This window comes from Polyodon spathula, chromosome 25, assembly GCF_017654505.1.
Source record: "Polyodon spathula isolate WHYD16114869_AA chromosome 25, ASM1765450v1, whole genome shotgun sequence".
Lineage (NCBI taxonomy): Eukaryota > Metazoa > Chordata > Actinopteri > Acipenseriformes > Polyodontidae > Polyodon > Polyodon spathula.
Genome location: NC_054558.1, coordinates 21,248,959 through 21,276,421, shown reverse-complemented (window position 1 = coordinate 21,276,421; position 27,463 = coordinate 21,248,959). Strand labels below are relative to the sequence as shown.

The 27,463-nt window shown below is 47.2% G+C and overlaps 1 protein-coding gene across 3 annotated transcripts; it reads right to left on the bottom strand.

Moving 5' to 3' along the window:
- Positions 1-1,562: 1,562 nt before the first annotated feature.
- LOC121299817 (RNA-binding protein Musashi homolog 1-like) lies at positions 1,563-24,484 on the bottom strand. Of its 3 annotated transcripts, none has more exons than XM_041227920.1 (15): positions 24,324-24,484; positions 23,894-23,934; positions 23,256-23,337; positions 23,010-23,094; positions 15,394-15,435; positions 13,441-13,533; positions 7,635-7,683; positions 6,600-6,682; positions 6,340-6,457; positions 5,554-5,634; positions 4,636-4,692; positions 3,267-3,365; positions 2,660-2,814; positions 2,505-2,561; positions 1,563-2,020 (listed from the first exon to the last, which is right to left on the bottom strand). In XM_041227920.1, the coding sequence occupies exons 1-14, from the start codon at positions 24,380-24,382 to the stop codon at positions 2,520-2,522; spliced, it is 1,086 nt and encodes a 361-aa protein (XP_041083854.1). In that variant the 5' UTR covers positions 24,383-24,484; the 3' UTR covers positions 1,563-2,020; positions 2,505-2,519. The 3 variants fall into 3 exon arrangements, with proteins under 3 accessions (XP_041083854.1, XP_041083855.1, XP_041083856.1); XM_041227921.1 differs by having other exon boundaries at positions 3,297-3,365; positions 24,324-24,483; XM_041227922.1 differs by lacking the exons at positions 1,563-2,020; positions 2,505-2,561; positions 2,660-2,814; positions 3,267-3,365 and adding an exon at positions 3,727-4,160 and having other exon boundaries at positions 24,324-24,483.
- Between the last annotated feature and the right edge of the window lie 2,979 nt (positions 24,485-27,463).

Below are 27,463 nucleotides of genomic sequence, written 5' to 3'. Positions count from 1 at the left end.
ATTGCTTCAGTAAAAGAACTACAGTATCGGTGTCGCCTCATAGCTTTTCCCAGGGTTTCAACTCCCCAATGCTCGTCAGTTCTTTCAGACTGAGGTAGTTCTATCCCTTAACCAGTTACCTCCCCACCCCTAAACTGTGCAGGGATGGTGGCTCTGTTTACCAACAGACAGGAAGCCAGCCTCAAGACCTTCACCCCAAACTACATCCCCCAGAAGCCTCCAGGGGAGCGCAACTCAACCCATCACAGCATTTAAAATCCACACTAGTTTGCAGTGCTATGAAAGACAGTACCCAAAACCGTTCAGTAGACATAAATTCTGATCATACAACTGAACAGGGCTGTACATTCGTCTTCATCATTGATTACGTACCAATCAATAGTGCTACCTGGTTATCTGTAATTTTGTGTATGTATCTGTGTATGTGCTTAAACAGCGGGTTCAAATTTCTGAATGTCAGTCTTAAATCTAGTTTCGGATTGGTTTGGCTCTCATGTTTACCCAGCTTAAAAAGGGCCACAGCCTTCCCTGACAAATATTACAAGAGCTGAAACTTATCAAAAGAACACCGACAAGCCAAGACGCCCAGTGGTTTCCATAGCGACCAGCATCTCTCCTCTGAATCCAATACCTCGTTTCCATGCACCACTCAACCCGGGTTCAAAACCCTGCTGCCCGATACTGCGTTTCCATGGTAACTGGGCCAACCAGCGTTGGCTGTCAGTCCAAGCAGAAGGCAAAGCAATACCATCCATCCTTTCGCTTTTGTAAACAAAATAATGTCACCTTAGCCGCAAGGCCTGCTGGGAAAGGACCGCCAACACCCAGCGAAAACTCTTGCTGCATGAAAACTGAGTTTTCACTCAACTCGGGGAGACTATCAGTGGGGGCTCAGGAGCACCGCGGGGGAACTCGGAGCAGCTTAGACAGGCCGTCAATCTGTGCTCATGGAAACGGGGTAGAATTAAGGTTTCTGGCCTTGCTAGGCCAGCCTGACGCAGAGCCTGCGGGTAGCTCTGGCTGGCAGCTGGACCAGTTGCTCAGATAACTCTTCTCACAACCCCTTGCTTCAGTTTGTCCTTCATTTTAGTCAGAGGTCTTTTAAAAATAAAATACAGTAACTTTGTAACAAGAAAAAAAAAAAACAAACAAACAGGAAGTACTGGCAATCTGTTAAGATGATCTAGTCTAGTCCTGCTACTGTGCAGGCCTGTCCTACAGCTCAGACCTGCCCCTCGATTTTCAAACTCTACCATACACAACAGCAACTCTGCAGCCAGCCAACACAAATTCAGCTTGAATTATTTACAATATTTTACAGAAAAAAAAACTTCACCAATTTTGGAAAAATACTTTCTTGATTATCATAGTGTTTTCAAAACTACCAAAATATACATTTTTTTGTTCAAAAGTGATGTTTCAATATTTGACGCAATTTCTTTTTTTAAAAAACCTGAAATTTACAGAATATCCAATAAACTTCTTTAAAAAAAAAAAAACAATAATAATAATAACAACAACAACAATAATAATAATAATAATAATAATAAATCTTTTTTTTCCCCCCCCCCCCCCCCCCCCCCGCCTTGGAGTTTGGTGATCGTGAAAATGCTTTTGTTACTTCTGGACAAAATAATTAATTAACCCAAAACAAAACAAACCTGAAAAATCTTAATGAAAAAAAAAACAATCCTTAGCAAGTTTCTAACAAATCACAAAACATTTTTTTTGTTTGTTTTAAAGAAAGCACTACCTACTTCCAAAAAGCAAAGACAGACAATAAAAGCTTCAAAATGCTACCACTGTGAAAATAAATACAAGAAAGAGGGGGAGAGGGAGTGACGTTAGTACAGGAAGGGGAAGAGAATGATCTTCAGTCGGCGGGCGGAGTCAGAAGTCAGAGTCAGTTAGGGCTACTGCAGTCAAATCAGTGTGCAGCTTTGTAGGAACGCAACAATAAAAAGAAATTCATTGGTCCACAGTAACTTTAACCCCGCCTTCTTACTGGCAGATAGGAAGCCTGAAAAAAAAAAAAAAAAGAAATCAATATAAGTGCTTGTGGGTGGAGGCTGGGCGTGAACCAGCGACCCAGCGCAGCGCAAGCCAGCGTCTAAACCACAATGCAAGAGAGCCAGGCTGGTCTTTCAACCTCCTCTCACCTCACCAGCTGGGCGCGGAACACGATCACGCAGCACTGCCTCAAGTGTTTCAGGTTAGTTGTGGTTGTTTTGCCTAAAGCAATAACGACCGGATTCAAGAACAGGGTCGAACTTCCAGTCCACCGCACGCATGCATTACAGGATTTTAGTTAGTTACTTTCTGATGAAGAAATCGATTAACTTTTCAGTGGCGGAGGCAGCGGGGTTACACACTGGCAGAGAACAGGATGTAACACCGGGGATCTGAGAGCCAGCGCGCTCAGCACAGTGCTGAGTTCTCTACTCTTCTGATTGTACTGGGCATTACAAAGCCAAACAGGTTCAATACAGGAAAGCAGTCCGCACCTCGCCCCGCTCTCTTCAGTGGTAGCCGTTTGTGAAAGCTGTGGCAATCAATTGGCCCTGCAAAAGAAAAAAAAAAAAAAAAATTAATAAAATCAAGAGGTTAATTTAACTAAGATAGATGGGCTGCCATTTTTCAAAATAGAAATGGCACTGACCCCCAGGCTGTGCCCAAACCCAGTGCTGGGGGCGGGGCTGGCAGCGCTGATGTAACTGCCCACTCCAGAGTCCTGATTGGCTGCGGCGTACAGTTCAGCCATGGGCCCGGGGCTGCTGGTGCCAAGGAAGCCCCCAGTGCGAGTCTGGGCGGAGCCTGCGAGAGAGAGAGAGAGGAAGAATGAGACGCTTCCAGTGCAGCCCTGCCAGCAACACACAACAGGAACGCTACAGCCCGAATGGAGCCAAACACAGTCACAGTGCAGGTACAGCGCTGGCTCTACTGAGCTAACACAGCCAAAGCTGGGACTCTGCAGTGCCAGCCAGGTACATGCACTGGGCTCTTTCAGCCTCTTCACAATACCTTATTAGAAATCAAGGGTTCTAGCCTGGTTAAAAACATACGTGCGCTACTCTTAAATCACTACCCTAAAAGGGTTACCACTGAAGCGATCACTGTAAAGACAATTCACCTTTGTGACATCATGGTAAAAAAAACAAACAGAAAATAAAAAATAAAAAAACACAGCTCCCTTACACCTCAGAAATTTGACTGACATTTCGTCCTACATGACGCATGTTATGAGGAATAATACAACTTCTACATACCTGGTGAGAGAACAAAACAGCACCCCCTACCTGCACCTCTCACCACTGCAGCCGCTGCTGCTGCCGCCGCCATTGGTCCATATGCTGTCAGAGGGATCGCTGGGAAACAAACCAATGAGAAGAGGCATGAGAGAGTGGCTCGCTGGCGGCGTGCAGCCTGCTACACAACACGACGCACTCCCTGCAGCGCTGAGCAGCTTCACTGCCCCCAGCGCTCCTCCAGCAGACCCTGGCAAAGCCAGCGCCGCTGCAGCCCAAGTGCAGCAAGGGCTTTGGATGGTTAATCTAAAGATGACATGTTTAGTATACGAGGTTCTGCTCACTAGAAGTGGAAATACGGTTTTAGAACGTCTAAGCATGCAGTTTCTTTCTGGAGTTAGTTCGTTATGATGTCATTGCTTTGTGATTGTCCCAGTAAGTACGCACACCTAGCACAGTTTTAATTTACAGCGCACGTTTTCTGAGGCTGTTGGTTTGCCAGACACAAGGAGGCTTGTCACAGCGCTGCTTCTTAAAATTTAAATCTCCGAGGGGAATCCGGCCACAATATACTGTACGTGTGTTCAGAAGTACAGAGGCAATTACGTTGGACAAAAACAATCACAAGGTTTTTACAGCCGTTACATCATTTGGCTTTTTCTGCACAGCCCTTTAAACCATGTGTGCCACTCTCGCACTGGCTAGGTGGCAGCACAGTGCCGCAAGCCTCGCTGGTAAACACGCTAATCACTTCTCTCACTAAGTGCTGACAGCTACAGGGGGAAAGCAGACACTAGGATTGTACTCGTAGCTAGTAATAATATTATACACAGACACTATGAGTTAACCTGTACCTAGGATTCAGTGTGGTACTGTCCATTGGAGCTGGTGCTGAATAAACAGAATCGTTTCCATCTGACCCAAAAACAATACAACGATCCATTACTGTGACTCAGAGGAGTCGGTTCACTGCTCCACAAATGAAATGCATGCAGCGTTTAGAAATCAAAGAGGAATTTTGCTACCAATACACATCACAGAACTTTAATATGCAAATAAAATACGTTTAAAAGTTTATTTTTAAATAACGCCATTAATGATATTGCAGTTTAAGGATTTCTGCGACCTTCTGTGCAAACTCATCCCAATATCAAAACATATCAATATTCATGAGTTTCTACAGTCAGCAAGTCAGAAGGCAAACACCTGAACTTCTGAATGGTGCAGCATGGGCCAACAATCTCAAACTCAATATCTAGCTGCACTTGCATGGTGTGTCACCCCTGACTTGCAGTTCTAATTGTAAAGCCCATCTCTCCCACCCTCTCCCCCTGAACACGAGGAGGACTGGTAAGCATGCTGCTTGTAAATTCCAGGAGATTGAACTAACCTGTCATCTCAGAGGGGTGGGGTGAAGTCAGGAGGGGGGTCCTCTCTAAATGGAATTCTAGAATAGAAATGTAGAGAATTAGAGAGAGAGGAAAGGGGGGCAGTGGGGTCACTGGATCTCTCGATACACAAGCAAACCTGCAGGTAGTTCTGGCACTGAGGTTTGGGGTTTGGGATTTAGGGTTTAAAAAGACAATCAATTGAAACACAGAGTTCTAAATAGCAGGAGCCATCAGCAAGGGCTAGAGCTAGAGCCCCGATCTGCCTGCCTGACGCCCGTCAAGGGGAGGAGCTGTAAGCTTTGTGCCTTTATAAGGCAGGTCCCAGCATAGGAGGCTCTGTGATCACGCCAGTAGTGCAACAAGCCCTGCATTTAAGAGAGTGCCCAGCTCTCTCCACTGCCAGGCTTGTCTGTGTGGGTTTCAAAACCCTGCAACTGCAATCAAATCCATGAAATTTACAAGCAGCCAACAGGCACCAGGAAACAGCCTTCACAGCACAAAGTCCATATTAAAACAAGCAAACGAGAAGCAGCGTTCCCTGTGCGTGTGAGCAGAGGTGTGTGCGAGGAGCTGGGCTGGCCTGAAGACACTGTTTACATCCAAGACATCTGCACTCAACACAATGCAGAGAGATGTGGTTTGAAGTTACACACCCATCTACTGGAAGTGACTGTAACTGGCGGGTAGGTCTGTTGTGAAATACCAGTGACGGACCAGTCTGATTGCTTGATATTTACAGGCAATCCTGTTACACTGGCTGCTCAAGTGACAGTGTGAAAAATGACGATACAGTAGGTAGGTAATCCTGCTTTACAGGCTGGCAGCTTTGAAAGTATCCCAAATATCTACAAATCTCTTCCATTCATTCCTTCGTGTGCTTTAAGGAGCAGTGAGTGGGAGCTGTGGAGATTACTCACCGGGAAACTGGTAGGTGTAGCCAGGAGTGAGGCCAGTGTAGCCGCGACTGGCATAGGTAGCAGCTTGGAACCCTGGGTAACCTAGAAAGACACAGACCACTAACACACTAACTATACAGTCTGCAACATCGCACTATTCCAAATGTTATGACACTATCACAGTAAGACGTTATTTTTTTTTATTTTTTTTTTATGTAGAATTAACTGCGTTGGTGCAACCGAGTGCTACTGTAATGAACTGACCAAAAGATCAGATGATGGCGTCACAGCAACGTAGCATTATAACAAAAAGCAGAAATTCAAGCCAGCAGATGGCGCTGGAGAAGCAGACTCTAAACTACGAGATGGCAGGGACACAGTCACTACACTTTGCTCCAGAAGATATTTTACTGGAGCAGTATCTAGTAACTGCACTGCCAGTGCAGGCAGCAGGAGGAGGTGTGTCTAAGTGTCCTGCTGGGTCGCTCTGTGTTTAAAGCAGTCAGGGCTGAGGGCTCCTTAGCCAATCACAGCCCAGCACTGATCCCTCCAGGATAGCATGTGACCCTAATCCAGGGAATTAGACAGTAGGGCCCCCAGAGGACAACGGCTCTGTGCCGCTGCTCCCAGCGCAATCCGTTGCCTTGGTGCGAGGTTGCTGCATACAACAAACTCCCACAGACCCTAACTAACTCAATACTGAGGCTCTGCAGTCTTCACAGGTCTCTCTCTGAGTCACAGCCTCCTCCTGGTTTTTCAAAGGGTATTTCGCGCATGGCTAGCGATCTCTTAGTCCCGCTGTCTTACCCAGCATGCCGATTCCCAGCATGAACGCGTCCATCCCATACGGCATCACTCGGGACCGCCCCCTGGCAGAGCCAGTCGGTGACATCACTTCCTTCGGCTGGGCCTTCTTGCACTCCACCTGCAACAAAGACAGTCAGCAATGAGACACGCCCCCCCCCCCCCATTAACAAGACAGCCCACATGTCCGATCCCTGCCGCGCTGCAATTGGGTCCTCGATGGCTCATCCCAATCCCTCGCTCCCCAGGGTGCTTCTACTCACCATCTTGTTGTTGATTTCGTGGAAGTGAATCTCGCACACTTTCTCCACAACGTCTTCGTTTTCAAACGTCACAAACCCAAAACCTACAAACCAAAACAGAAAAGAAACGTGAAAAGTAAGTACCATACTGCATCCCAGTCCCTCAGCTCTAACCACTAGACCACTCTGCATCCTAGTCCCACAGCTCTAACCACTAGACCACTCTGCATCCTAGTCCCACAGCTCTAACCACTAGACCACACTGCATCCTAGTCCCACAGCTCCAACCACTAGACCACTCGGCATCCTAGTCCCACAGCTCTAACCACTAGACCACTCTGCATCCTAGTCCCACAGCTCTAACCACTAGACCACTCTGCATCCTAGTCCCACAGCTCTAACCACTAGACCACTCTGCATCCTAGTCCCACAGCTCTAAATACTAGACCACACTGCACCCTAGTCCCACAGCTCTAACCACTAGACCACACTGCATCCTAGTCCCTCTGCCCTCCAGTACCCCCTTGGTTATCAGCTCCCTCCTCCCGGTTCGCTCAGAGATCTCTGGCCTGTGAACTCCAGGATGGAAACCCCTGACTCCGCACTCCCACCCCCTTGGCGCTCCAGGGAGGAATTAGCGTTGTGCTGCTCCCCGTCACAATCGATCTGTCAGCTGGGCTGAGCAAACAGGTTTACTCTCTAAGCTCTGATTAACCAGAAGGGCTAATTAGTCCAGCCTCATTCCATTTGGCCACTTCAGCAAGTATTGCTGATCCATGTCCCTTCCAAAAAAAATACAGCACTGCAGCCAGCCAGCCTGGGGAAACCAAGACTCACAGTGCACCCCCTCCTCTGGGTATCCCCGACACTCAGGCACCTGGGGCTGGAGTTACTGCATGCACACGTCTGTGCCTTTTTAGAAACGTCCTTGTTTTTAAAAGCCGACGGGGGCTCAAAGGGTTTACTTTCCTTGCACTCCTTGTCCTGGCTGTAAATGCGAAGAACAAGAGTAAAAACACAAAGAAGCGAGGAGGCAGACAGGGACAGGAGACCCACCTCTGTGTCTGTTGGTCGTCTTGTCGAACATCAGCATGGCATCATCCACCTGAGGAGAGGAAGCGAAGGGAATTCAGGCACGACAGGCAGGCAGGCAAACAGCAGTGCTAGAATGATACACACTAACATAGAGCTACATATCTCCACATGCAGAGCACCATGTGTTTCACCATACAGGGTTACATTCAAATGATAGGGGAGGGTATGACTGTGCTTTCCTACCAGCGTTCAAAAACCATTTGCTGAACTGCAATGTGTGCTGGGACAGTAACTAGAGCACCATGCTGAGCTTCAGTTAAGGGAGAGACTTGCATTATAATAGAGCACAGAACTGACGATTCATTTACTTCAGAAACTCGCAAGCAAGCAAATGCTTATTTGACTAGGAGTGCTGGAAAGAGAAAGAAGGAAAGCAAGTACATGAAACATGAGAACAGAAGAAAATGTATTAACGAGAGGAGGTCAGTGCTAGTCCGGTTCCTAGTGGCTGAGCGATTTCAAAACTTTTGTCAAGTCAGGTCTTAAAGTATCCCTATGACTCAGTGTTAACAGCACTGCTAAGTAATCTCACCCATACCCACACCACTCTGTCTAATGAAGTGTCTCCTAGCCTCTGTCCTAGAGAAGACAGCATACTGCGTCAAAGCAAAACTTTACTGGTACTGAAACTTTAAGAGCTTTTAGACAAGGACTGCTCCAGGCCAGGTCCCAGCCATGTCACAGTGTAATGTAACCCAGCAAACCTGGAATGGGATGACCTTGTAGGACCGAAGCTTCCCCTGCTTCAGAATTCCAGAAGCACAGCATTTCAGTCCCTGCAGTGCCAGAGAGAAAAAGGGGGCTCTCTGTACAACCCCCTCCCCCCCTCCTGAATTACTCACAGTGCTGCCAGTAAATTGCAAATTCAATAGAAGTTTTCAAAAGGGGAGGGGGGGATAAATAAGCTTTTGACAAGCCCTGTGTTTCATTCCCTTCCACTTTCTTTCTGCTAAGTTTGCCGTTGCCATGAGGACCGAGCAAAGAATTTTCATAAGACTTGAGCCCCTCAACTCCCCCCTGCGCTCCAGCGCTACTGAAGAGCGTGGGGCTTCTGAACTAACAGGAGCAGGACAAAAGAGCCCCCAATTCTTTGTTCTATCCTGGCAAAGAGCACATCCACACTCTGTCTCTCCCTCTTTCTCACAGAGAGGCAATGGTTCTGAATTTGTTCTCCTTTTTATTTTTTTGGCAAGAAAGATCTGCTTTTTAATACTTTTAACCCCCCCCTCCACCCTCTTCAACTTTTACTGAAGTTTGAAGTAGCCCAGATCTTACATAACCATTATTCTCTATAATATTACAATTTCTAATTCTGTTTTTACAGAACTTTATCCTACTGCCCACAAAGGCAGTGCGAAACAGACTCCCAGTCCGAATACAGCAACACAAGCACCAGAGCGCCCTGCAAAATATTACAGGACTCCCAGTCCGAATACAGCAACACAAGCACCAGAGCGCCCTGCAAAATATTACAGGACTCCCAGTCCGAATACAGCAACACAAGCACCAGAGCGCCCTGCAAAATATTACAGGACTCCCAGTCCGAATACAGCAACACAAGCACCAGAGCGCCCTGCAAAATATTACAGGACTCCCAGTCCGAATACAGCAACACAAGCACCAGAGCGCCCTGCAAAATATTACAGGAAACTAACCCAATGCCCTGAACTGTGGCACACATTGTTGCACGGCAATGCTAAATACTGCACCGCACTGCTACACACTGCAGCAAAGACAACCTCTTCACAGTTTAGAATGTGCTTTGATGTAGGTGGAGGAAATGGTATCGCAGCCCTCCTACATGAACCAAACTATTTTAAGAGGAGAGGCGATTAAAGAGTTAAAAGGCTTCTCTTGGATTGGCTCGAACCTGCTCTCTCTCTGTCTCTGCACCCCGCCTCCGCTCGCTACATGGGAGGTCGCGTCTCCATGAGGAATTCCGGGAAAGACCCCGCCCTTATATACAAATTCAAAGCAGAAAAGTAAAGCAAACTTTTAAAGAAAGTTAACACCAGCAAGGTTAACACCTTTCCTGCTAGCGAAACACCCACCCGCTCCTGCACTCTGCAGCAGTGTGAATCAGTTGATACAGGCAGGATCACACACCGCTCCTGCACTCTGCAGCAGTGTGGATCAGTTGATACAGGCAGGATCACACACCTGCTCCTGCACTCTGCAGCAGTGTGGATCAGTTGATACAGGCAGGATCACACACCGCTCCTGCACTCTGCAGCAGTGTGGATCAGTTAACAGACAGGCAGGATCACGCATCACAAGCCCCAGGCAGCATTCCAGACCTTACTCGCTGCCTTTAACCCCGCTATCCCCTTCACAGAACAGCGGGACAGACACATCGGGAAAGGGTGGTAAGCGCAGTGTTTTACCTGTTGGGGGGAGGCCAATCTAAAAGGGGGCCGCATGAGCACGCAGAGAAGGGGCTGTAGCGCAAAGCATTGACCACCAAGACACTTGTGTTCCTGTTGATAAGCTTGGTGTGGTGGCCCAGTTTCCTGACCGCTTCAGTTTTATCACACAGAGAAGCCTGACCCAGAGACAATGGGGTCAGTGAGGCACGCCGATATGGAGGGGGAATGGCTGGTTAGAACAGGGATTAGAGACGCAGCCCTCACAGCTATTCACTCTCCCAGACAAAAGACAGCTCCCTGCCTGCCTGCCTCTCTCACTCCTCCCTTCTGCCTCCCTGGGACCTGCTCTCTCAGTCCCAGCTTCCCTGCCCCTCCCCTCTTCCATGAGCGACACCTGAAGGAAGATTCTGCACCTGGTGCATTGGCAGATCCCCACTATGAGCCTGTTTTCAATTAAAGCAAAGGTTCTCACATTCCAAAATAGTTCTGAGCGTGTACTATCACTGCAGACAGCCAAGCATATCAGTTCTACAAAGCCTTGCAGCAAGAAGCCATATGAAGTCACATCCTTCCAAATTACTCATACAAGCCATGAATTTCGCCGCACCTACACAGACTAAAGTATGTCAAAACCTCACACAAACTGTTATAAATGATTAGTGATGTGAAACCGTCACTGCTCAAAAAACTGTCTACAAAGTACTACCTTTTACACACTAGGGATGAAAATCAGACTCCTGTTGCAGAGCACTTTCACCCATTCCAGGTTTTAATACAAGCTTGATTTGCCACAGTGAGCAGGTAACAAGCTCAGGTGTGTCTTGTTAAAATCCTAATAAAACCAGGATTGGATCAAACTGCTATGCAATGGGAGCCTTACAGCCTTGCCCACTTCTAGCCTTCTTGCTCAATTGCTTTTGTTCATTGTGCCTTTGTGTATTGAACTCATATTTGAAAGTTGCTGTGGTTGTTTTTTCTCTTGTCGGTTTCTAACTAGTTTTACTTGAAAACAAGCTAGATCTCTAAATGGGGATAGATATATATATTATATATTTATTACACACACACACACACTCTCCTCTGTGGAGTTCACTGCTGCCTCAAACTGGGAGGTCAGTGTTAAGATAACTTCTAAAAAGTTTTGCAATAAAAGCAAGCTATACATACAGATATAAATAAATAAATAGAAGACAACAGAGAATTCCTGCCCCAACAAGCAGTACTTAGTCACAAGCCCTACAGAGGGTTCCGGGCGCCATAGCAACCACGGCAGAGATTAGCAGGCTGTTGTGCAGCAGCCAGGCAGCCAATGAGAACAGAACATTTTTCAAACACTCCAGCGCTAAGTCTGAGTGGCAGACATTTCAGCGTTGACCGTTAACTCTTTTTGTTGTTGGCGTGAATGCTCCCCTGCCGAGTGCTGTGGCTCTCTCCCTCCCTCTCCTCTCCATTCGGACGGCTATAGCGTGCCAGAGCTGAATTAGACCCGAACAAAAGAACCTGCCTGGGACAGCACCGCTAGGCCATGTAGCCATGGCAACCGCAGCTTGAAGGAGGGAGGCCCCATCACAGCTGTTCGATCAGATTAGTTCAAGCTCTGATAATCCTCTCCCCATCTTCAAAAAACAACAACAAAAAAAAAAAAAAATCTACAGCCCAGCGATCTCAAACCAGGGTCTGACCTCCCTTAAACAAACAAACAGGACAAAAAAAATAGACAGATTTGTGACCTTATAGTTAAGAGGGTGGCAGTGTGATCTCATAGACAGGGGGGCTGGGAGGGAAGCAGTGTGATCTTATAGACAGAGGGGCTGGGAGGGAGGCAGTGTGATCTTATAGACAGAGGGGCTGGGAGGGAGGCAGTGTGATCTTATAGACAGAGGGGCTGGGAGGGAGGCAGTGTGATCTCATAGACAGAGGGGCTGGGAGGGAGGCAGTGTGATCTTATAGACAGAGGGGCTGGGAGGGAGGCAGTGTGATCTCATAGACAGAGGGGCTGGGAGGGAGGCAGTGTGATCTTATAGACAGAGGGGCTGGGAGGGAGGCAGTGTGATCTCATAGACAGAGGGGCTGGGAGGGAGGCAGTGTGATCTTATAGACAGAGGGGCTGGGAGGGAGGCAGTGTGATCTTATAGACAGAGGGGCTGGGAGGGAGGCAGTGTGATCTTATAGACAGAGGGGCTGGGAGGGAGGCAGTGTGATCTCATAGACAGAAGGGCTGACAACTTCAATTAGACTACTTGAGCAGAGCTCAGCAGCTCTTGCTCCCAGTGTGGCAGTGATTACAGTGGAAAAGTCATACTGAGCTGAACCATTACAAGCCTCTCCACTTACAAAACACTTCAATCTCTACTTGCTTCTGAGACCATTACCGGGCCAGTGCAGCCTGGGAGCTAAAAGAGGTCCACTGATTTCCCAAAAGACCAGCAATAGCAGGCTTGTTGTTATGTTTTCTCTTATTTCTACTCAGAGCCAGGGAGGCACTAGTGCCTGCTTCGTGTATAACAAGACACCCAGCAGGAGCTACACTAGACAAACCAGCCCCAAGATCAGGAAACACTTAGTGCAGGTAGAACAGTCCGATTTCTATTTAGCAGGTGCATTTATCCAAGGTGACTTACAGAGACGAGGGTGTGTGAACTATGCACCGGCTGCACAGTCACTTACAACAACAACTCACCGCGAGTCAGTGTGCGAGTCTCCTGGTTACAAGCCCTTTCCTTTAACCACTGGACCACACAGCCTTTCCTTTAACCACTGGACCACACAGCCTCCTTACACAGTCCGATCAAATCTGCTTTAGGTGCAATTTCTACAACGATTACAGGTCAATTACTGTCCAAAAGCATTTCATAGTCATGCCAAAAATGTGAGTAAATGTAAGCTTCTTGTTCCTCAAAATGACAAGTGAAGACAATAAGAGAGAGAGAGAGAGAGAGAGAGAGAGAGAGAGAGAGAGAGAGAGAGAGATTGCAGAGATAGCAATTGTAGAGCTGAGGCTGGTTGCAGAGTATTAAGTTTAAGTTTAACACTAAAGGATACAACTTCCCCTAACTAGAGTATTCACTAATGTGTTTAAGCTGCTTTCTGCAACTCCCTTAAACTCAAGGGACACAAGGGGAGGAGTCAGGGACAGGAACATGCTGAGAGGAGGTGTGGTGATGGAGAGGGGAGGAGTCAGGGACAGGAACATGCTGAGAGGAGGTGTGGTGATGAGGAGAGGGGAGGAGTCAGGGACAGGAACATGCTGAGAGGAGGTGTGGTGATGAGGAGAGGGGAGGAGTCAGGGACAGGAACATGCTGAGAGGAGGTGTGGTGATGAGGAGAGGGGAGGAGTCAGGGACAGGAACATGCTGAGAGGAGGTGTGGTGATGAGGAGAGGGGAAGAGTCAGGGACCCACCTTGCCGAACTGATCGAAGTACTGCTTGACGTCCTCGATAGTGGTGTTGACAGACAGGCCACCCACAAAGATTTTCTTCGTCCGGGTCACTAACTGTGGGGACAAAGAGGAACTCAGGTAAGACATGACAGGAGCGCGGTCCATCACTAGAATACAGTGATTCGGCTCTAGCCACACTGCCTCCCTCGCTCCCAGTGCTTCAGAGCTCTAACCACACTGCCAGTCTCTCAGCCATAACCACAATGCCTGTCTTCTTCCTACTCTCCCAGCCCCTCAGCTCTGACCACACTGCCTCCACTCCCCCTCCCAGCCCCTCAGCTCAGACCACACCACTCCCCCTCCCAGCCCCTCCTCCACTCCCCCTCCCAGCCCCTCAGCTCTGACCACACTGCCTCCACTCCCCCTCCCAGCCCCTCAGCTCTGACCACACTGCCTCCACTCCCCCTCCCAGCCCCTCATCTCTGACCACACTGCCTCCCCTCCCCCTCCCAGCCCTCAGCTCAGGTATTCCTATCAGTGAAGCACAGCTCAGGGTCACGACCTGCACCACACCCCCCCGCCAAGGACAATGCACAGGAGCATGGGCAGGCAAGAGGAGGGGATTACTGTCCAGAAACAGAGGGGGCTCCGTTCACAGAGCGGTTTATACCAGATGACATCTGCACGTCCTTTTCTTGCAAAACCAAATGAATCAGACAAATAAGCAATATTGTAATTATGAACAACATTGTTATTCTATCGAAAGGAAAACTGAACGGCTTCAAGAAGATAAAAATCTGTAACAGTTTTAATGCCATTAACATTTTGTAACGAACTCAAGTTTCAATCCATGGATTCAGGTAACGTTGTTGAACGGGAGCCCATAATGAAAGGGGTACCCCTGGACTTCATCGACCAGGCCGAGCCACAACACATGGTCCTAATTACCATGCAGCCATGTGGCCTGAGCTCAGGGATAATCTCCACTGACACCCCCCTCTGCAAATCTCTGGAAAACAGCCCATGCTGACACTAAAGTACCTTCTGTCATCCAATTACTTAACTGAATTAACCCAACTTCTACCACTCACCTCCCTCCCCCACATCAATTAGCCATTGCCTGCTGTGTCGCGGGTTCTCAAACTAGATGCACGGCAGCTCACTTGCACACAAACCGAAAAAGAAATAAACTTCCTTAAAAGCAAAACAGTTTTGCGAGCGCTCAGGAGACACTACATAAACTCCAAAAATCCCTTTCTGACATCTTCAGCTTCGCTGTAAAGCTCTCATATTCCGAGTAGAAGGACCGCTGCCTGCCTCCTTCCTTCCCTCTAAGAACACTGAACTAAATTCAATGACAAGCATGTGGCGTGGAAGTCTCTCTCAAGGTCTTCGAGGACAGCGTGTCCCTGGATTTATTACGGGTCTTTGAGTACGAGGAGACTGGTTAGATCCAGCTCCAGGTTTCATTCTTGAGGCACTAGTGGAAGGCCAAATGTTTACATCCTGTTGCTGGGCTCTGAAATCACAACTTTTCATTTGTGTAAAAGCAGGTGATCTGACCTCAATAAGTTCAGAGCCGTTCTAAACAGCAGGAAGCTATCCTACAGCTCTCACCTCTATGGATTAATTGCTTTTTAATTGCTTTTTTGCTGTTTAATAAAACAGCTCTGAATAGAACTTCCGCCCTCCTATATATCTGAGGACGAGCAGCAGTGCAGGTTTATTTAGCAACAAAAGAACTAGACACCTTTAAAAGCCTCTTTCAGGTGGCCTGTATCAGGTGTCCATCAGCATGCGCAGTGGACGGAGCTTCACGGCACATCTGGACTCTCTTAAAGGGGCAGCTCCGCCCTGTAACCCAAGCCCTCGGCAGCATCTATTGTTTACTGCCCAGGGTGGGGCAGGGAAGGGAAACCCGAGGAGTTTGTTTTCTTCTCCGAAAAAAAAAGAAATGAAAAAGGATTGACTTACCTTGGGCTGTGCTCGACGGGGGAATGCCACTTTCGGGTCAATCTGTGAGAAAACAGAAGGCGACAATTAACCCTGCGCTCTCCACTCACAACCCAGACCCAACGCATTCATGGATTGGGGGGGGGGGTAACCCCCACACCACTCGCACTTCAAAAGCAGGCTCTTCCTTTCCCTTCTCACACCTGAAATGAGGTCCCTTGAGTAATCCAGTCATGTCCTGCTCTCAGTTTAAATGCAAGGTTGTAACAAGCACAGGTCAGCCACTGCCAGGCCCCTTGATGGAAAGCAGAGCAAAGGCGTACTTTTACACAACCTTTCAAAATGCGTTCGGGACTGCAAACCGCTCTGAATTCCACGTACTCTTCTCAGTCGTATTTCAGCATGCATGGCAAATGCTGGATCGCTGTCTCAGCCAGGCTCACGCGACCGTGCATATCGACCGTGGGGTTCAAAATGACAACTCGTTTCCTTTAAAAACGGTTTTACTGAGGAGCAGCTAGAGGGATTGAGAGTAATGCCGGAATCGCAGATTCAAATCTCAAGTGTGGAGCTGATTCAGCACAGCAAGGTGGGACTCCACAGCAAGGGCTTCAGCTTCAACAGGTAGTAGAGTCTCAATTTCAACAGGTATATTTCAGAACTAATGTGCTACAGTCATGGTGCCAAACTTTGCTAGAAGGAATTAGGATGCAAATGCATTTGAACAACTACCTACAGAATTGGGAAAAGAATCCAAGAAAATAGCAGTTGGGATCCATTCCAAGTTTTACTGTACAATCATCTCTATTACTCAACCCTAAATGTGAATTCATTGTTTATACACAATGACACAAGATACAAATACACAGTACCAGCCCCCCCTCGCTGGTTACACTGCTGTGCAACAAGAGAGCTACCACACCTCCAGCCCCCCTCGCTGGTTACACTGCTGTGCAACAAGAGAGCTACCACACCTCCAGCCCCCCCTCGTTGGTTACACTGCTGTGCAACAAGAGAGCTACCGCACCTCCAGCCCCCCCTCGCTGGTTACACTGCTGTACAACAAGAGAGCTACCCTCAGCCCCCCCCCCCCCCCCCTCCAGCCCCCCCTCGCTGGTTACACTGCTGTGCAACAAGAGAGCTACCCTCACCCCCCCCCCCCCCCCCCCCTCGCTGGTTACACTGCTGTGCAATAGGAGAGCTACCACACCTCCAGCCCCCCTCGCTGGTTACACTGCTGTGCAATAGGAGAGCTACCACACCTCCAGCCCCCCTCGCTGGTTACACTGCTGTGCAATAGGAGAGCTACCACACCTCCAGCCCCCCTCGCTGGTTACACTGCTGTGCAATAGGAGAGCTACCACACCTCCAGCCCCCCTCGCTGGTTACACTGCTGTGCAATAGGAGAGCTACCACACCTCCAGCCCCCCTCGCTGGTTACACTGCTGTGCAATAGGAGAGCTACCACACCTCCAGCCCCCCTCGCTGGTTACACTGCTGTGCAATAGGAGAGCTACCACACCTCCAGCCCCCCTCGCTGGTTACACTGCTGTGCAATAGGAGAGCTACCACACCTCCAGCCCCCCTCGCTGGTTACACTGCTGTGCAATAGGAGAGCTACCACACCTCCAGCCCCCCTCGCTGGTTACACTGCTGTGCAATAGGAGAGCTACCACACCTCCAGCCCCCCTCGCTGGTTACACTGCTGTGCAATAGGAGAGCTACCACACCTCCAGCCCCCCTCGCTGGTTACACTGCTGTGCAATAGGAGAGCTACCACACCTCCAGCCCCCCTCGCTGGTTACACTGCTGTGCAATAGGAGAGCTACCACACCTCCAGCCCCCCTCGCTGGTTACACTGCTGTGCAATAGGAGAGCTACCACACCTCCAGCCCCCCTCGCTGGTTACACTGCTGTGCAATAGGAGAGCTACCACACCTCCAGCCCCCCTCGCTGGTTACACTGCTGTTATATGCTCACTCGGTTATTTAGCAGGTGAACAATCTCGTATGCTGTGGTGCTGTATATTTGTCACGTAGCAGTATTGACACAAACATGATCTATTCTCTAAACCGCTATACAGATTGGGATACAAGCTCAGGCAACGTAGCTGGTGACTATAAACCAAGAGACTGTGACAATTAGGTGGAAACAAGAAGTTCCAACTGGCTGCAGAGCCCCTGAACCCCCCCCCCCCCCCCCCCCCGTAACTGTCACACGCAGCTGTGCTCCGACACAGACGCACGCAGGACCGCGAGCCCAGCTTGCACTTCACAGCATCGGCACACTTTCCTATTGATTTCATCTACCCCTCGGGTTCAGCAGTGACACGCTGGGCTGAGTGGCCTGCTGTCTGTCTGTTCCGCGGAGGATATTGATCACAAGCAAGCCTGCCACGCTGGAGCCCGTTTCAGAGATTATATTCTATCAAGGAAGCAAGCAGAGGGATGCGCAGACAGGCTGTTGCTGAACTACAGGCTCCTGCACCCGTCCTCAAATACACAGCGCTATCACGCAGCGTTAGCAGTGTGCATGTTACCAGCCACTGCTAGCAGAGCCTGCAGTCCCACAAAGTACTGCACCATTACATACAGTCTTTAACAAGCTGCCTTTTCAAGCCACTGTCTGTAGGAGAGGAGGAGGATTAATATCGTAGGCAGGGTGCACATTTTGGGTCTGCTGCTACAACACAGCCTATTACCCTGAGCTGCAGAGGATCCAGACCCAAACTCCCAAAGAGCAGCGAGGAAGTTTGTGGAAAAACAAACGTTAAATCCTTGCTTATTATTTAGTTCATTTATTTATTTGTTTTTCAACTGGCTGACTAGCAGACCTGCCAGTACAAGTTCCCTCTGCTGTATTAAACATGCTGGCTCTCAGACAGCCAGTTCGGAGTTGCCTCTGGTCATACTGAATGAACAGTTCTCTGCACTGATCATATTGACGCAAGACCAGGCTGTGCGAGTTTAGCTCATTCGAACGGAGACCTCATTAACACGAGCGATTATACAAGCTGGAGACTTTCTCAAACAAACAATGGGTCCTCTCTCAGCTGCCTGGCTTTGGCTGCTCTCTCTCTATTGACTGGTCTGTCTGGCCTGGCACAGATTGGAAAGGGAACATACTTTGTGTGAGAGCGTTTGAGAAAAAACTTTTTTTGTTTGTTTTAATTGTGTAGTTTTCTGTTACTTGTTTCAAGCTCTAATTGTATAATGCGTGAAGGAAAACAAAGCGCCCACATTGGGCACAGCGAGTCCTGTGTGTAGCTATCTCTGCCATGCCAGGTTTAAAATGGGCACCATTTCAGAACAAATAACATTTGTACATATCACCAGCCGCACTTTCAAAGTGTTTCCCCTGTTGTTACTTCGCTTTTATTTAAAACAAGAATCAAATCACGTTGGTGTCAGGGAATTAAAAACAGAAACACGAAGTCTGCTCGGGAGGACTTCAGATCAATAACATAGCGGTATGGGTTCTGGTTTTAAAAAATTAGTTAATTAAAGGCTTTGAAACTACGGTCTTCAAATCCTCATCACTGACACTCGGCCACACCCCTGCCCCACAGATACAGCAAGTCCAGAGTCTCGGTTACAAAGCCTGCAAACCACACGTTGTCACCCGGAAGTCAACCAGAGCCTACTGGTGACCCAGAAGTGAAGAGCAGGACTGACGCAGCCCTGACGCATTCCTGACAGCTAGAGCAAACAGCCCTTCTAAAAACAGCAGTGTTAATCCTGTCTGAAAGAGCACCATTCAGAAAGAATCTGTCTCCAGAGACTCCGGATCCTCACTGCATTCTCCTGGCAGAGCCTGACTGGAGAGGAGCAAGTCCATGGAAGAGCCAGGGGAGCCCTGCCAGAGACACGTGCAAGAAACATAAAGATTGCACTCTGCTGAGCCTGCCCCATTATCTCAGAGTGCTTATTATTCATCCAGAACTTCAAACAAACACGGAAGTTATAAATAAGCAAAGTAGACAGATGTTTCTCAAATCAAACACAGGATTTCTGAAACTGGTGCTGCCTGCGGCACAGCAGGACCATTTAAATGAACAATTTTCAAATTCTAGATCTTCATACACACAAGTACATAAAGACCTAAAACACAATCAACATTAAAAGGACCGGTCAGCCCCCAGCTTTCCCAGTACAAACAATCCACCACAAAGAGTGTCTCCACTAGCAATGACACGGCCCCCCGCACACAAACACACGCCATTCCATAGCACTGAAGGGGCCCACAGCCACAGTAACCTCAGAACAAAAGAGCAATCAGTTTTAAACCCAATTAAAGCAGGCAGAACAATTGCAAACACAGAAGAACCTCTGTTGCTTCAGGGGGGGCTGGGGGGGTCCAGGAAGTTGTTCCAGGCAGGCTTTGGTCAATGGTGTGTAAACCCATGTTTACTGAAAAGAAATGTGTTTCTGTTTTGTGGAGCATCAAAGGCTGATGGCCCCCATATCCTTTAACCAGCATTCAGCAGCATCAGCAGACAGGGGAAGATTCCAACTGCACAGCTCTGGGCAGCTTAACATCACCTACAACCTCAGGATTGAGACCAAAAAAAACATACACACTACATGAACATAATTCAGAGCTTATTCAACATTGTTTGATCAAAGAAACTACAACATGACATCACAGGAGTCTACCGGAAGCTGTGACAGTAGTACAGTAGTTCACGTTAGATTTTCAGATGTCACAGTTTTGCAGCACAGCACCTTACAGGGGTTCACAACTGCCTCTTTCCTGCAAACTAGAAACTGTAGAGCAGCAAACCCTTACCTAACCCAGTCCTATTAGCCACCCCCCCTGCACTGGCGCAGGCTGGACTGACCCGGGGTGGGACCCCTGTGGACTGGCTCTTTGTCTCTGTGGTTAACAGCGGAGCGCTGTGCTGCCCAGCTGGACGAGGCTCGTGGGAAACCAGCCCCACAATCCATCCTCCAAAAAAAGAGATGTCACACTGGGGTCAAGAGTCACACAGGATTCCCACTAATCACATCACTCAACTATATAATCGAGACTAAAACATATTCCTTTATGAAACTCGTTCACTTTCAATCACATTTTCATGTTGGTTTCTTAAGAGTCTTGAGCAGTCTGGCATATTAAACCTTATTTTATTAATACAAAAAATTCTTTAACTCAGAACCCACTAAATTAACTGTGTTAATGTTTTGTGAACTTGGGTTTTAAAACCAGTAATTCAGGACTCTGGGTGTTTTTATTTATGGATTGATTTTTCACACTCTAATCCCAATGCTCCTCTCCAGTAAGAGTTGACAGACCCTCTCCCCTCCACAGAGGTGCTCCTTTCACACCCCTGCGGCTGCAGCGCAACCCAGCCTCTGCTCCACACACAACCACGGCAATTCACACTAATGACAAACAGCCATTTTACCAGCTTTGAGGATTTCCCTCTTCACTTACCCCATCACGACCTCATCACTTCCGCACACAGACGACAAGCAACTAAATACAGAGGTCAGGACACTGGATCTACACTGCACCCCAGTCCCTCAGCTCTAACCACTAGACCACACTGCCTCCCAGTCCCTCAGCTCTAACCACTAAGCCACACTGCCTCCCAGTCCCTCGGCACTAACCACCAGACACATGCACCTAACTGGCTGTTTCTGTAAGAAAGGTTTGAGTCTTTAATCTTCTGGCCTGCAGACAATTATGCAAATTATCCACCTTGTTTAAGCGTCTGAAAACCTCTACAATCTAGAGCCCACAAGCCAAGCTCCAGCAATGGGCAGCATCGACTTGGAGGCCCCTGTCAGGCTCCCTGGAGAAGCCGTGGCACAAGTGCAGAACGTGGGCCGAAGCAGACTGACACCCAGCCTGGAGGCGAGGGGATCCAGCCCGAATAAGGGGATAAAACACCACGCCCAGGGGACCAGGGCACCAGGTCCCAGAGCTCCCCGTCAGTGCAATCAGCCTACTGGGAATCATGCAGACTGCAGAACAAACTGCACATGGAAACTGAGATCTGCTGCTCCAGGGGAACACAAATCAGAAGCATGTTTCAAAGCCTGCATTTGTGGAGACAGAACCCTGGCACCAGAGCAAACTGCAGACAGAGAATCCTAGCTCCAAATAAAAACTCCAGAGAAACAATCAATACCACAAACTAGAGGCAACACTGCATTAGGCTCCCATCGTTACTGTTTTAATCCAATATTGCACTTGCCAAGATAGAAATAGCCCAGTGCTATTTCCGTCTTAATTAAGAACCTGCTTCCCCACCCCCCTCAGAGAGTCTTAACCTTGCAAAGCACAGTAAAGACATCCAGTTAAAAGATCCTCCAACGAGATCAAAACTAGGCTGACAGCGAGTTTGCAAGATCCCTTCCTTTGCTGTAGTCTTGGTTACGTGTAGGAAATACTCGTGCATTACAAGCATTGGTACTTTGAAACACGTGTCACAGAACCACACCAGACAAACACAGGTACACTGCAGAAAATCCAGAGTCAAGAAAAGAGGAAACATTACTGAGAAACCAACTAGCAGAAAAACATGCCAGCTTTAATGGTATCGCATCGCAAGGAAATATTACTAAAACCATGTTTGTCAGTATAATTTGCCAAAACCTTTGTATTTGACACGCAAGATGACAACAAGCCCAACTTCAAAGGACTTGATGGGAGAAGCAGTGTCTTTTTCTTCTAAAAGGAATAAATGAACAGACATCAGTGGGTTTTGATGCAGTGGCAAACTTTCTCCATACTTGTGCAGCTGGTGCTACATTCTCTCTCTCTCTCTCTCTCTCTCTCTCTCACACACACACACAAGCACACTTAGAAAAAAAAAGTAAAGGTGGAGCCACATCAAATAAATCTGAAGCACTTCTCCTCTGAATGTATTAAAGGGCCTGTCAGCGCTCCCTCCCTATACCCCCCAGGGCTGCCCTTTGTAAGTCATTTCCATAGAGATACAGAAAGCATGCATTGTCATTGCACAATGGCTCAGAGGAGGGCTACAGCCTCCCTGTCCATCGCATTGCCCGTGTGTCTATTGGTTATATTAAGTTCACGGCACGTATTAGATCTGGTCAATGGAGTTTATGCTTGCTAACCCAGTTTCGTACCTTCTCTCAAAAGGGGGCTCCTGTGCTGTTTTCTAAAGAGCCCAGTGTAAAAGGCTCGGCCCCTTTAAAAAAATAAAAGAGAGCTTCTTTTGTGCATCCTGCCTTTAAGAAGTTCCCCCTTTGCCGGTCCTCTTGTTGCCATGCCAATGGACACCAAGTGAGAACGCTTTTATTTTCTCTCCGAACAAACTCATAAAAACACACAATTTAAAAAGGGGGGATGCTTTGAGAGAGAGAGAGAGGGAGGGAGAGAGAGAGAGAGAGAGTTTTCATTATTTAAGCAGCTGGATACTTTGTGAACCTCTCGAACACAAACAGCCCCCAGAGTATGCAGAGAGAGGGCTCCTGAGCTGCAATGTGTGTACATTACAGATCAACAACAAGGTAACTTTTCAGTCAGGGACCCCGCCACCCCCCCCCAAATCTCTAAACACCTTAGCTGCTTCAGAAATAAATAATAACAATAATAAAAATATATATCTGACATCACTTTCAATCGGAAATGCATATACACGTTAGATATGTATATTAACTTACAGTTTTGGAATCCAGTTCGTGTCTGGGCTGTGCCAGAACTTTATCTACACCAGTCTGATCTACGAAAGTAACGAATCCGAACCCCCTGAAATAGAATAACAAAAATTAATGTGTGTGTGTGTGTGTATGTTTATATTATATATATATATATATAGATTTCAAAAAAAGTTCATATATAACCAAACAAACAGTAAACACATTCTATGCGGCGCGTCAGGATTCCAGTTGGTCTCTACAATGTCTTACCTTGATCGCTTTGTAACTGGATCTCTCATTACCATGCACTCCTTCACGTCCCCGAATTTTCTGAAATGTTCCTTGAGTCCCTCTACAACACAAGAAAGCGTGGGGGAGTACGGTTTCAATCGCGGGGAGGCGAATCCCATTGCTGCACCCATGTGTTTACTTATTTCAAATGATTTAAAAGCATTTCCCTTTCGTCGCGGGGGAAAACGAAATTACAGCAGGAACAACACAAAGAAACCACTGTTCTAGCGTGTGTCTGTCTCGGTTCTCAACTGAAAAAAATCCTCTTTTATTGTACGGGAGAGAGACTTAAAATGTGAGTGACCAGCCGTCTATTATTTAAAAAGCTCCCGTAAGAACTTTACATTAAAAAAACAAAAACAAAAAAAACAAAAAAACTCATTTTATTTTGATCTGAATCTACTCGTGTTTGTTTGTTTATTTATTTATTATTGTTGCTATCATCTTCGTAATTGAAAACAAGTTTCCTAACAACATGAAACCCCTAACATACCGCTAAAGTATTTCTCTCCCCTATAGAACCGCGGGGTTCCGAAATCAGCAACATCCCCACTTCGGGCAGAGCAGGAGAAAACAACAGAGCAACATACAAAAAGTTACAAGTTAGTTTCGCTCACCTTGCGTGGTCTGCCAACTCAACCCCCCGATGAACATTTTGCTAAACGAGAAAGGAGAGGAGGGAGAGAGAGAGAAAAAAAGAGAGAAAGAAATACAATTAAAATGTTTTTTAATTCACAAAGATGCAACTCAATCGGCCATGTTGGCAACAGGAGATCCACGAAAAAAAAAAAGTAACTTGGGCCGTTAGATCCATTTGTAAGAAAAACATACGAACAAATAACCCCCCCCCCCCTCGAAGATTGATCACGCAAATAAAGTTGAAATGCCATAAATCAGATCTCGCTCCAGCGTACAAAATAATATGCATCGCATTAAAAAGGACGGCAGTATAAAACACGCTCGCTTGTTGAAGAATATCAGAGATCCCGGTGAATACGGACTCCACATACATGGAGAAGTAGGGTTTTCTATTTCAATTATTTTTACCAGGGGTCGTGGGGGGAATCCGGAGAGGACAGGCTAGTCTGGCTCCCTTCTGTCTCCATTCGTACCTCTATTTCCCTGCCAAGGGCCCAGTGAATGTAGCGGTGGATTCACTGGGGATAGAGAGAGCAGTGAGAGGGGGGGCGGGCCAGATGGGCATGTGTCTGTTTCCCTCCTCCTAACTAACCCGGAGCCTGGAGCAGCGAGGGGACGGAGGGAGGGGCCAGCACCGCACACACAAAAAGCACCGAGACTCCACCTCTCTCCCTCCACCTGAGCCGAGGAAGGGGGCAGCGCCGAGCGAGCTAGCGGGACCGTCCTTCAGCGGCAGGCAGTAGTCTAACCGCCTCGGGACTGTGTAAACTTCCTCCTCGATGAATGGAGCCCGCATAGGCACATACACATACACACAGCTCTGTGTTAATACTGTGCGCTTGTGTATTTCTCAGCACATAACATATCGCTGTTCTTTATTAACGGAGTCACTGTAACACTACTAGTAAACAGATACATAGACCAATTGTCACTTTTGCTGCCAAACAAACTTTTTGTTGCCAAACAAAAAACAAACCATTTATACAACCGTTATTGGGAATAGTCTACCAGCTTGCCAAAGTGAACGGACCCTTTTATCATTTATTTGATCCTTTTATATGTTCTGATGCGTGTAAATTAATAACATACGAAAAACCCCAACGTAACACCACCACACGAGAATACGGTGTTAGGGTCCCAGAGTGAATTCAATACAGTTTGTATATATAAAAGGTTATTATAATAATAATAATTATTATTATGATGATGATGATGATGATGATGCAGCCAGTCTCCTCTCTTTCACAATGTTCTGTTGTTGTCCATTAATAAAGCATGGTGGCTGATTGCACACTGCTGTGAATGCCAGGGCTGATCACACAGGTCTTAATCCCATGTCCTATCCTCTCTCTCTGCTCGGACTCACTCAGTGCCCCATTGTTAAACCGTGGAGGAGTTCTGTTAGAATTCAAAGCACAGACACGGACCCTCTCTCAAAACACAAGCTCATCATCAACCCACAGAACCATGTGTGAACATCAAGCCATGTTTCACTCTGATGAGTTAGTCTCACCTCATCATCAATCCACAGAACCATGCGTGAACATCAAGCCGTGTTTCACTCTGATGAGTTAGTCTCACCTCATCATCAACCCACAGAACCATGCGTGAACATCAAGCCGTGTTTCACTCTGATGAGTTAGTCTCACCTCATCATCAACCCACAGAACCATGCGTGAACATCAAGCCGTGTTTCACTCTGATGAGTTAGTCTCACCTCATCATCAACCCACAGAACCATGCGTGAACATCAAGCCGTGTTTCACTCTATGAGTTAGTCTCACCTCATCATCAACCCACAGAACCATGCGTGAACATCAAGCCGTGTTTCACTCTGATGAGTTATCCTCACCTCATCATCAATCCACAGAACCATGTGTGAACATCAAGCCGTGTTTCACTCTGATGAGTTAGTCTCACCTCATCATCAACCCACAGAACCATGCGTGAACATCAAGCCGTGTTTCACTCTGATGAGTTATCCTCACCTCATCATCAATCCACAGAACCATGTGTGAACATCAAGCCGTGTTTCACTCTGATGAGTTAGTCTCACCTCATCATCAACCCACAGAACCATGCGTGAACATCAAGCCGTGTTTCACTCTATGAGTTAGTCTCACCTCATCATCAACCCACAGAACCATGCGTGAACATCAAGCCGTGTTTCACTCTATGAGTTAGTCTCACCTCATCATCAACCCACAGAACCATGCGTGAACATCAAGCCGTGTTTCACTCTATGAGTTAGTCTCACCTCATCATCAACCCACAGAACCATGCGTGAACATCAAGCCGTGTTTCACTCTATGAGTTAGTCTCACCTCATCATCAACCCACAGAACCATGCGTGAACATCAAGCTGTGTTTCATTGTGATGAGTTAGTCTCACCTCATCATCAATCCACAGGACCATGCGTGAACATCAAGCTGTGTTTCACTGTGATGAGTTAGTCTCATCTCATCAACAACCCACAGACCCATGTGTGAACATCAAGCCGTGTTTCACTGTGATGAGTTAGTCTCACCCAGGACACGGTGCCTATGTAAAACCCAGCTAGCATTAAGCTTTTGTAATAAAATATTATTGTATACATCGGTGCTAGAAGTTCTGCAGACGTGCTATCTATGCTTACTCATCGCAGTATACAGCAAAGTTTAGATTTCTGCTTTATTGTATAATGTAAGCTTTTTGGGGACACAGTTTTATGACTTTATATTGCGATATACCATCATCTAATACATTGTTTTAGTACTTTGTATATAATATATATATATATATATATATATATATATATATATATATATATATTGTGTGTTCATTAAATCGATGAGCCCAGACAGCCCCTAAAGAGATATAATATCCAAATCCCCCATCTAGAAAACAGTATACATGAAACTCATGATATGGGTGTGTTGCTATCTATCTATCTATCTATCTATAAAACACAATCTTGACCTTAAGTCTCCCCCCTCCCGCTCTCTTTCTCCTGTCTCTCTCTCTCTCTCTAGAAGGGGATTAGGGTTGTTTTGTTCGTATAGCCTACAACATTATTTCAGTGTTACATTACCGACACACCCCATCCTCAATAGCTATTGTGCAAAATGCTTCATCACTGTGTGTATTTAGCGGTAGGCCTATGGCAACTTTTCAAAAGTAGCAGCAAGTACATGTTATGATTTTGCAATACGGTTTGTAAATCACAATATTTATTGCCTCTTAAAAATTTTTTAAAAATCACCAAAGCAAAGAAATCATTGCACATTGTGTTCAGTTTGGACAGCGCCGCTGAAAGCAGCTTCATTAGCTGTGGTTAATAGCGCTTTGATGTGCTGTGACAAGCCCGTTGTCTTCTTTAGAGCTGGCTTCCTCAGCTCCAAGTAACCCTTTCCTGACTGAGCTCGATTCGGCGCCAGGTCGAACACACCAAACTTCTACTGGCAGCATTTACCACTGCTTTACTGGCTGGATGCTGCTCCTTTTATTCAGGGCGATGTCAGGTGCTTTTTAATTAGCAAGGACAGAAAACTAACAACACGAGGATTAA

Excerpts from the sequence above, each read along its gene's own strand:
- LOC121299817 (XM_041227920.1), bottom strand. The coding sequence starts at position 24,382 with ATGGAGACAGAAGGGAGCCAGACTAGCCTGTCCTCTCCGGATTCCCCC. Across the intron at positions 23,338-23,893 it reads GAGTTGGCAGACCACGCAAG|AGGGACTCAAGGAACATTTC; the intron begins GTGAGCGAAACT and ends CTTGTGTTGTAG. Across the intron at positions 5,635-6,339 it reads GCTGGGAATCGGCATGCTGG|GTTACCCAGGGTTCCAAGCT; the intron begins GTAAGACAGCGG and ends GTGTCTTTCTAG.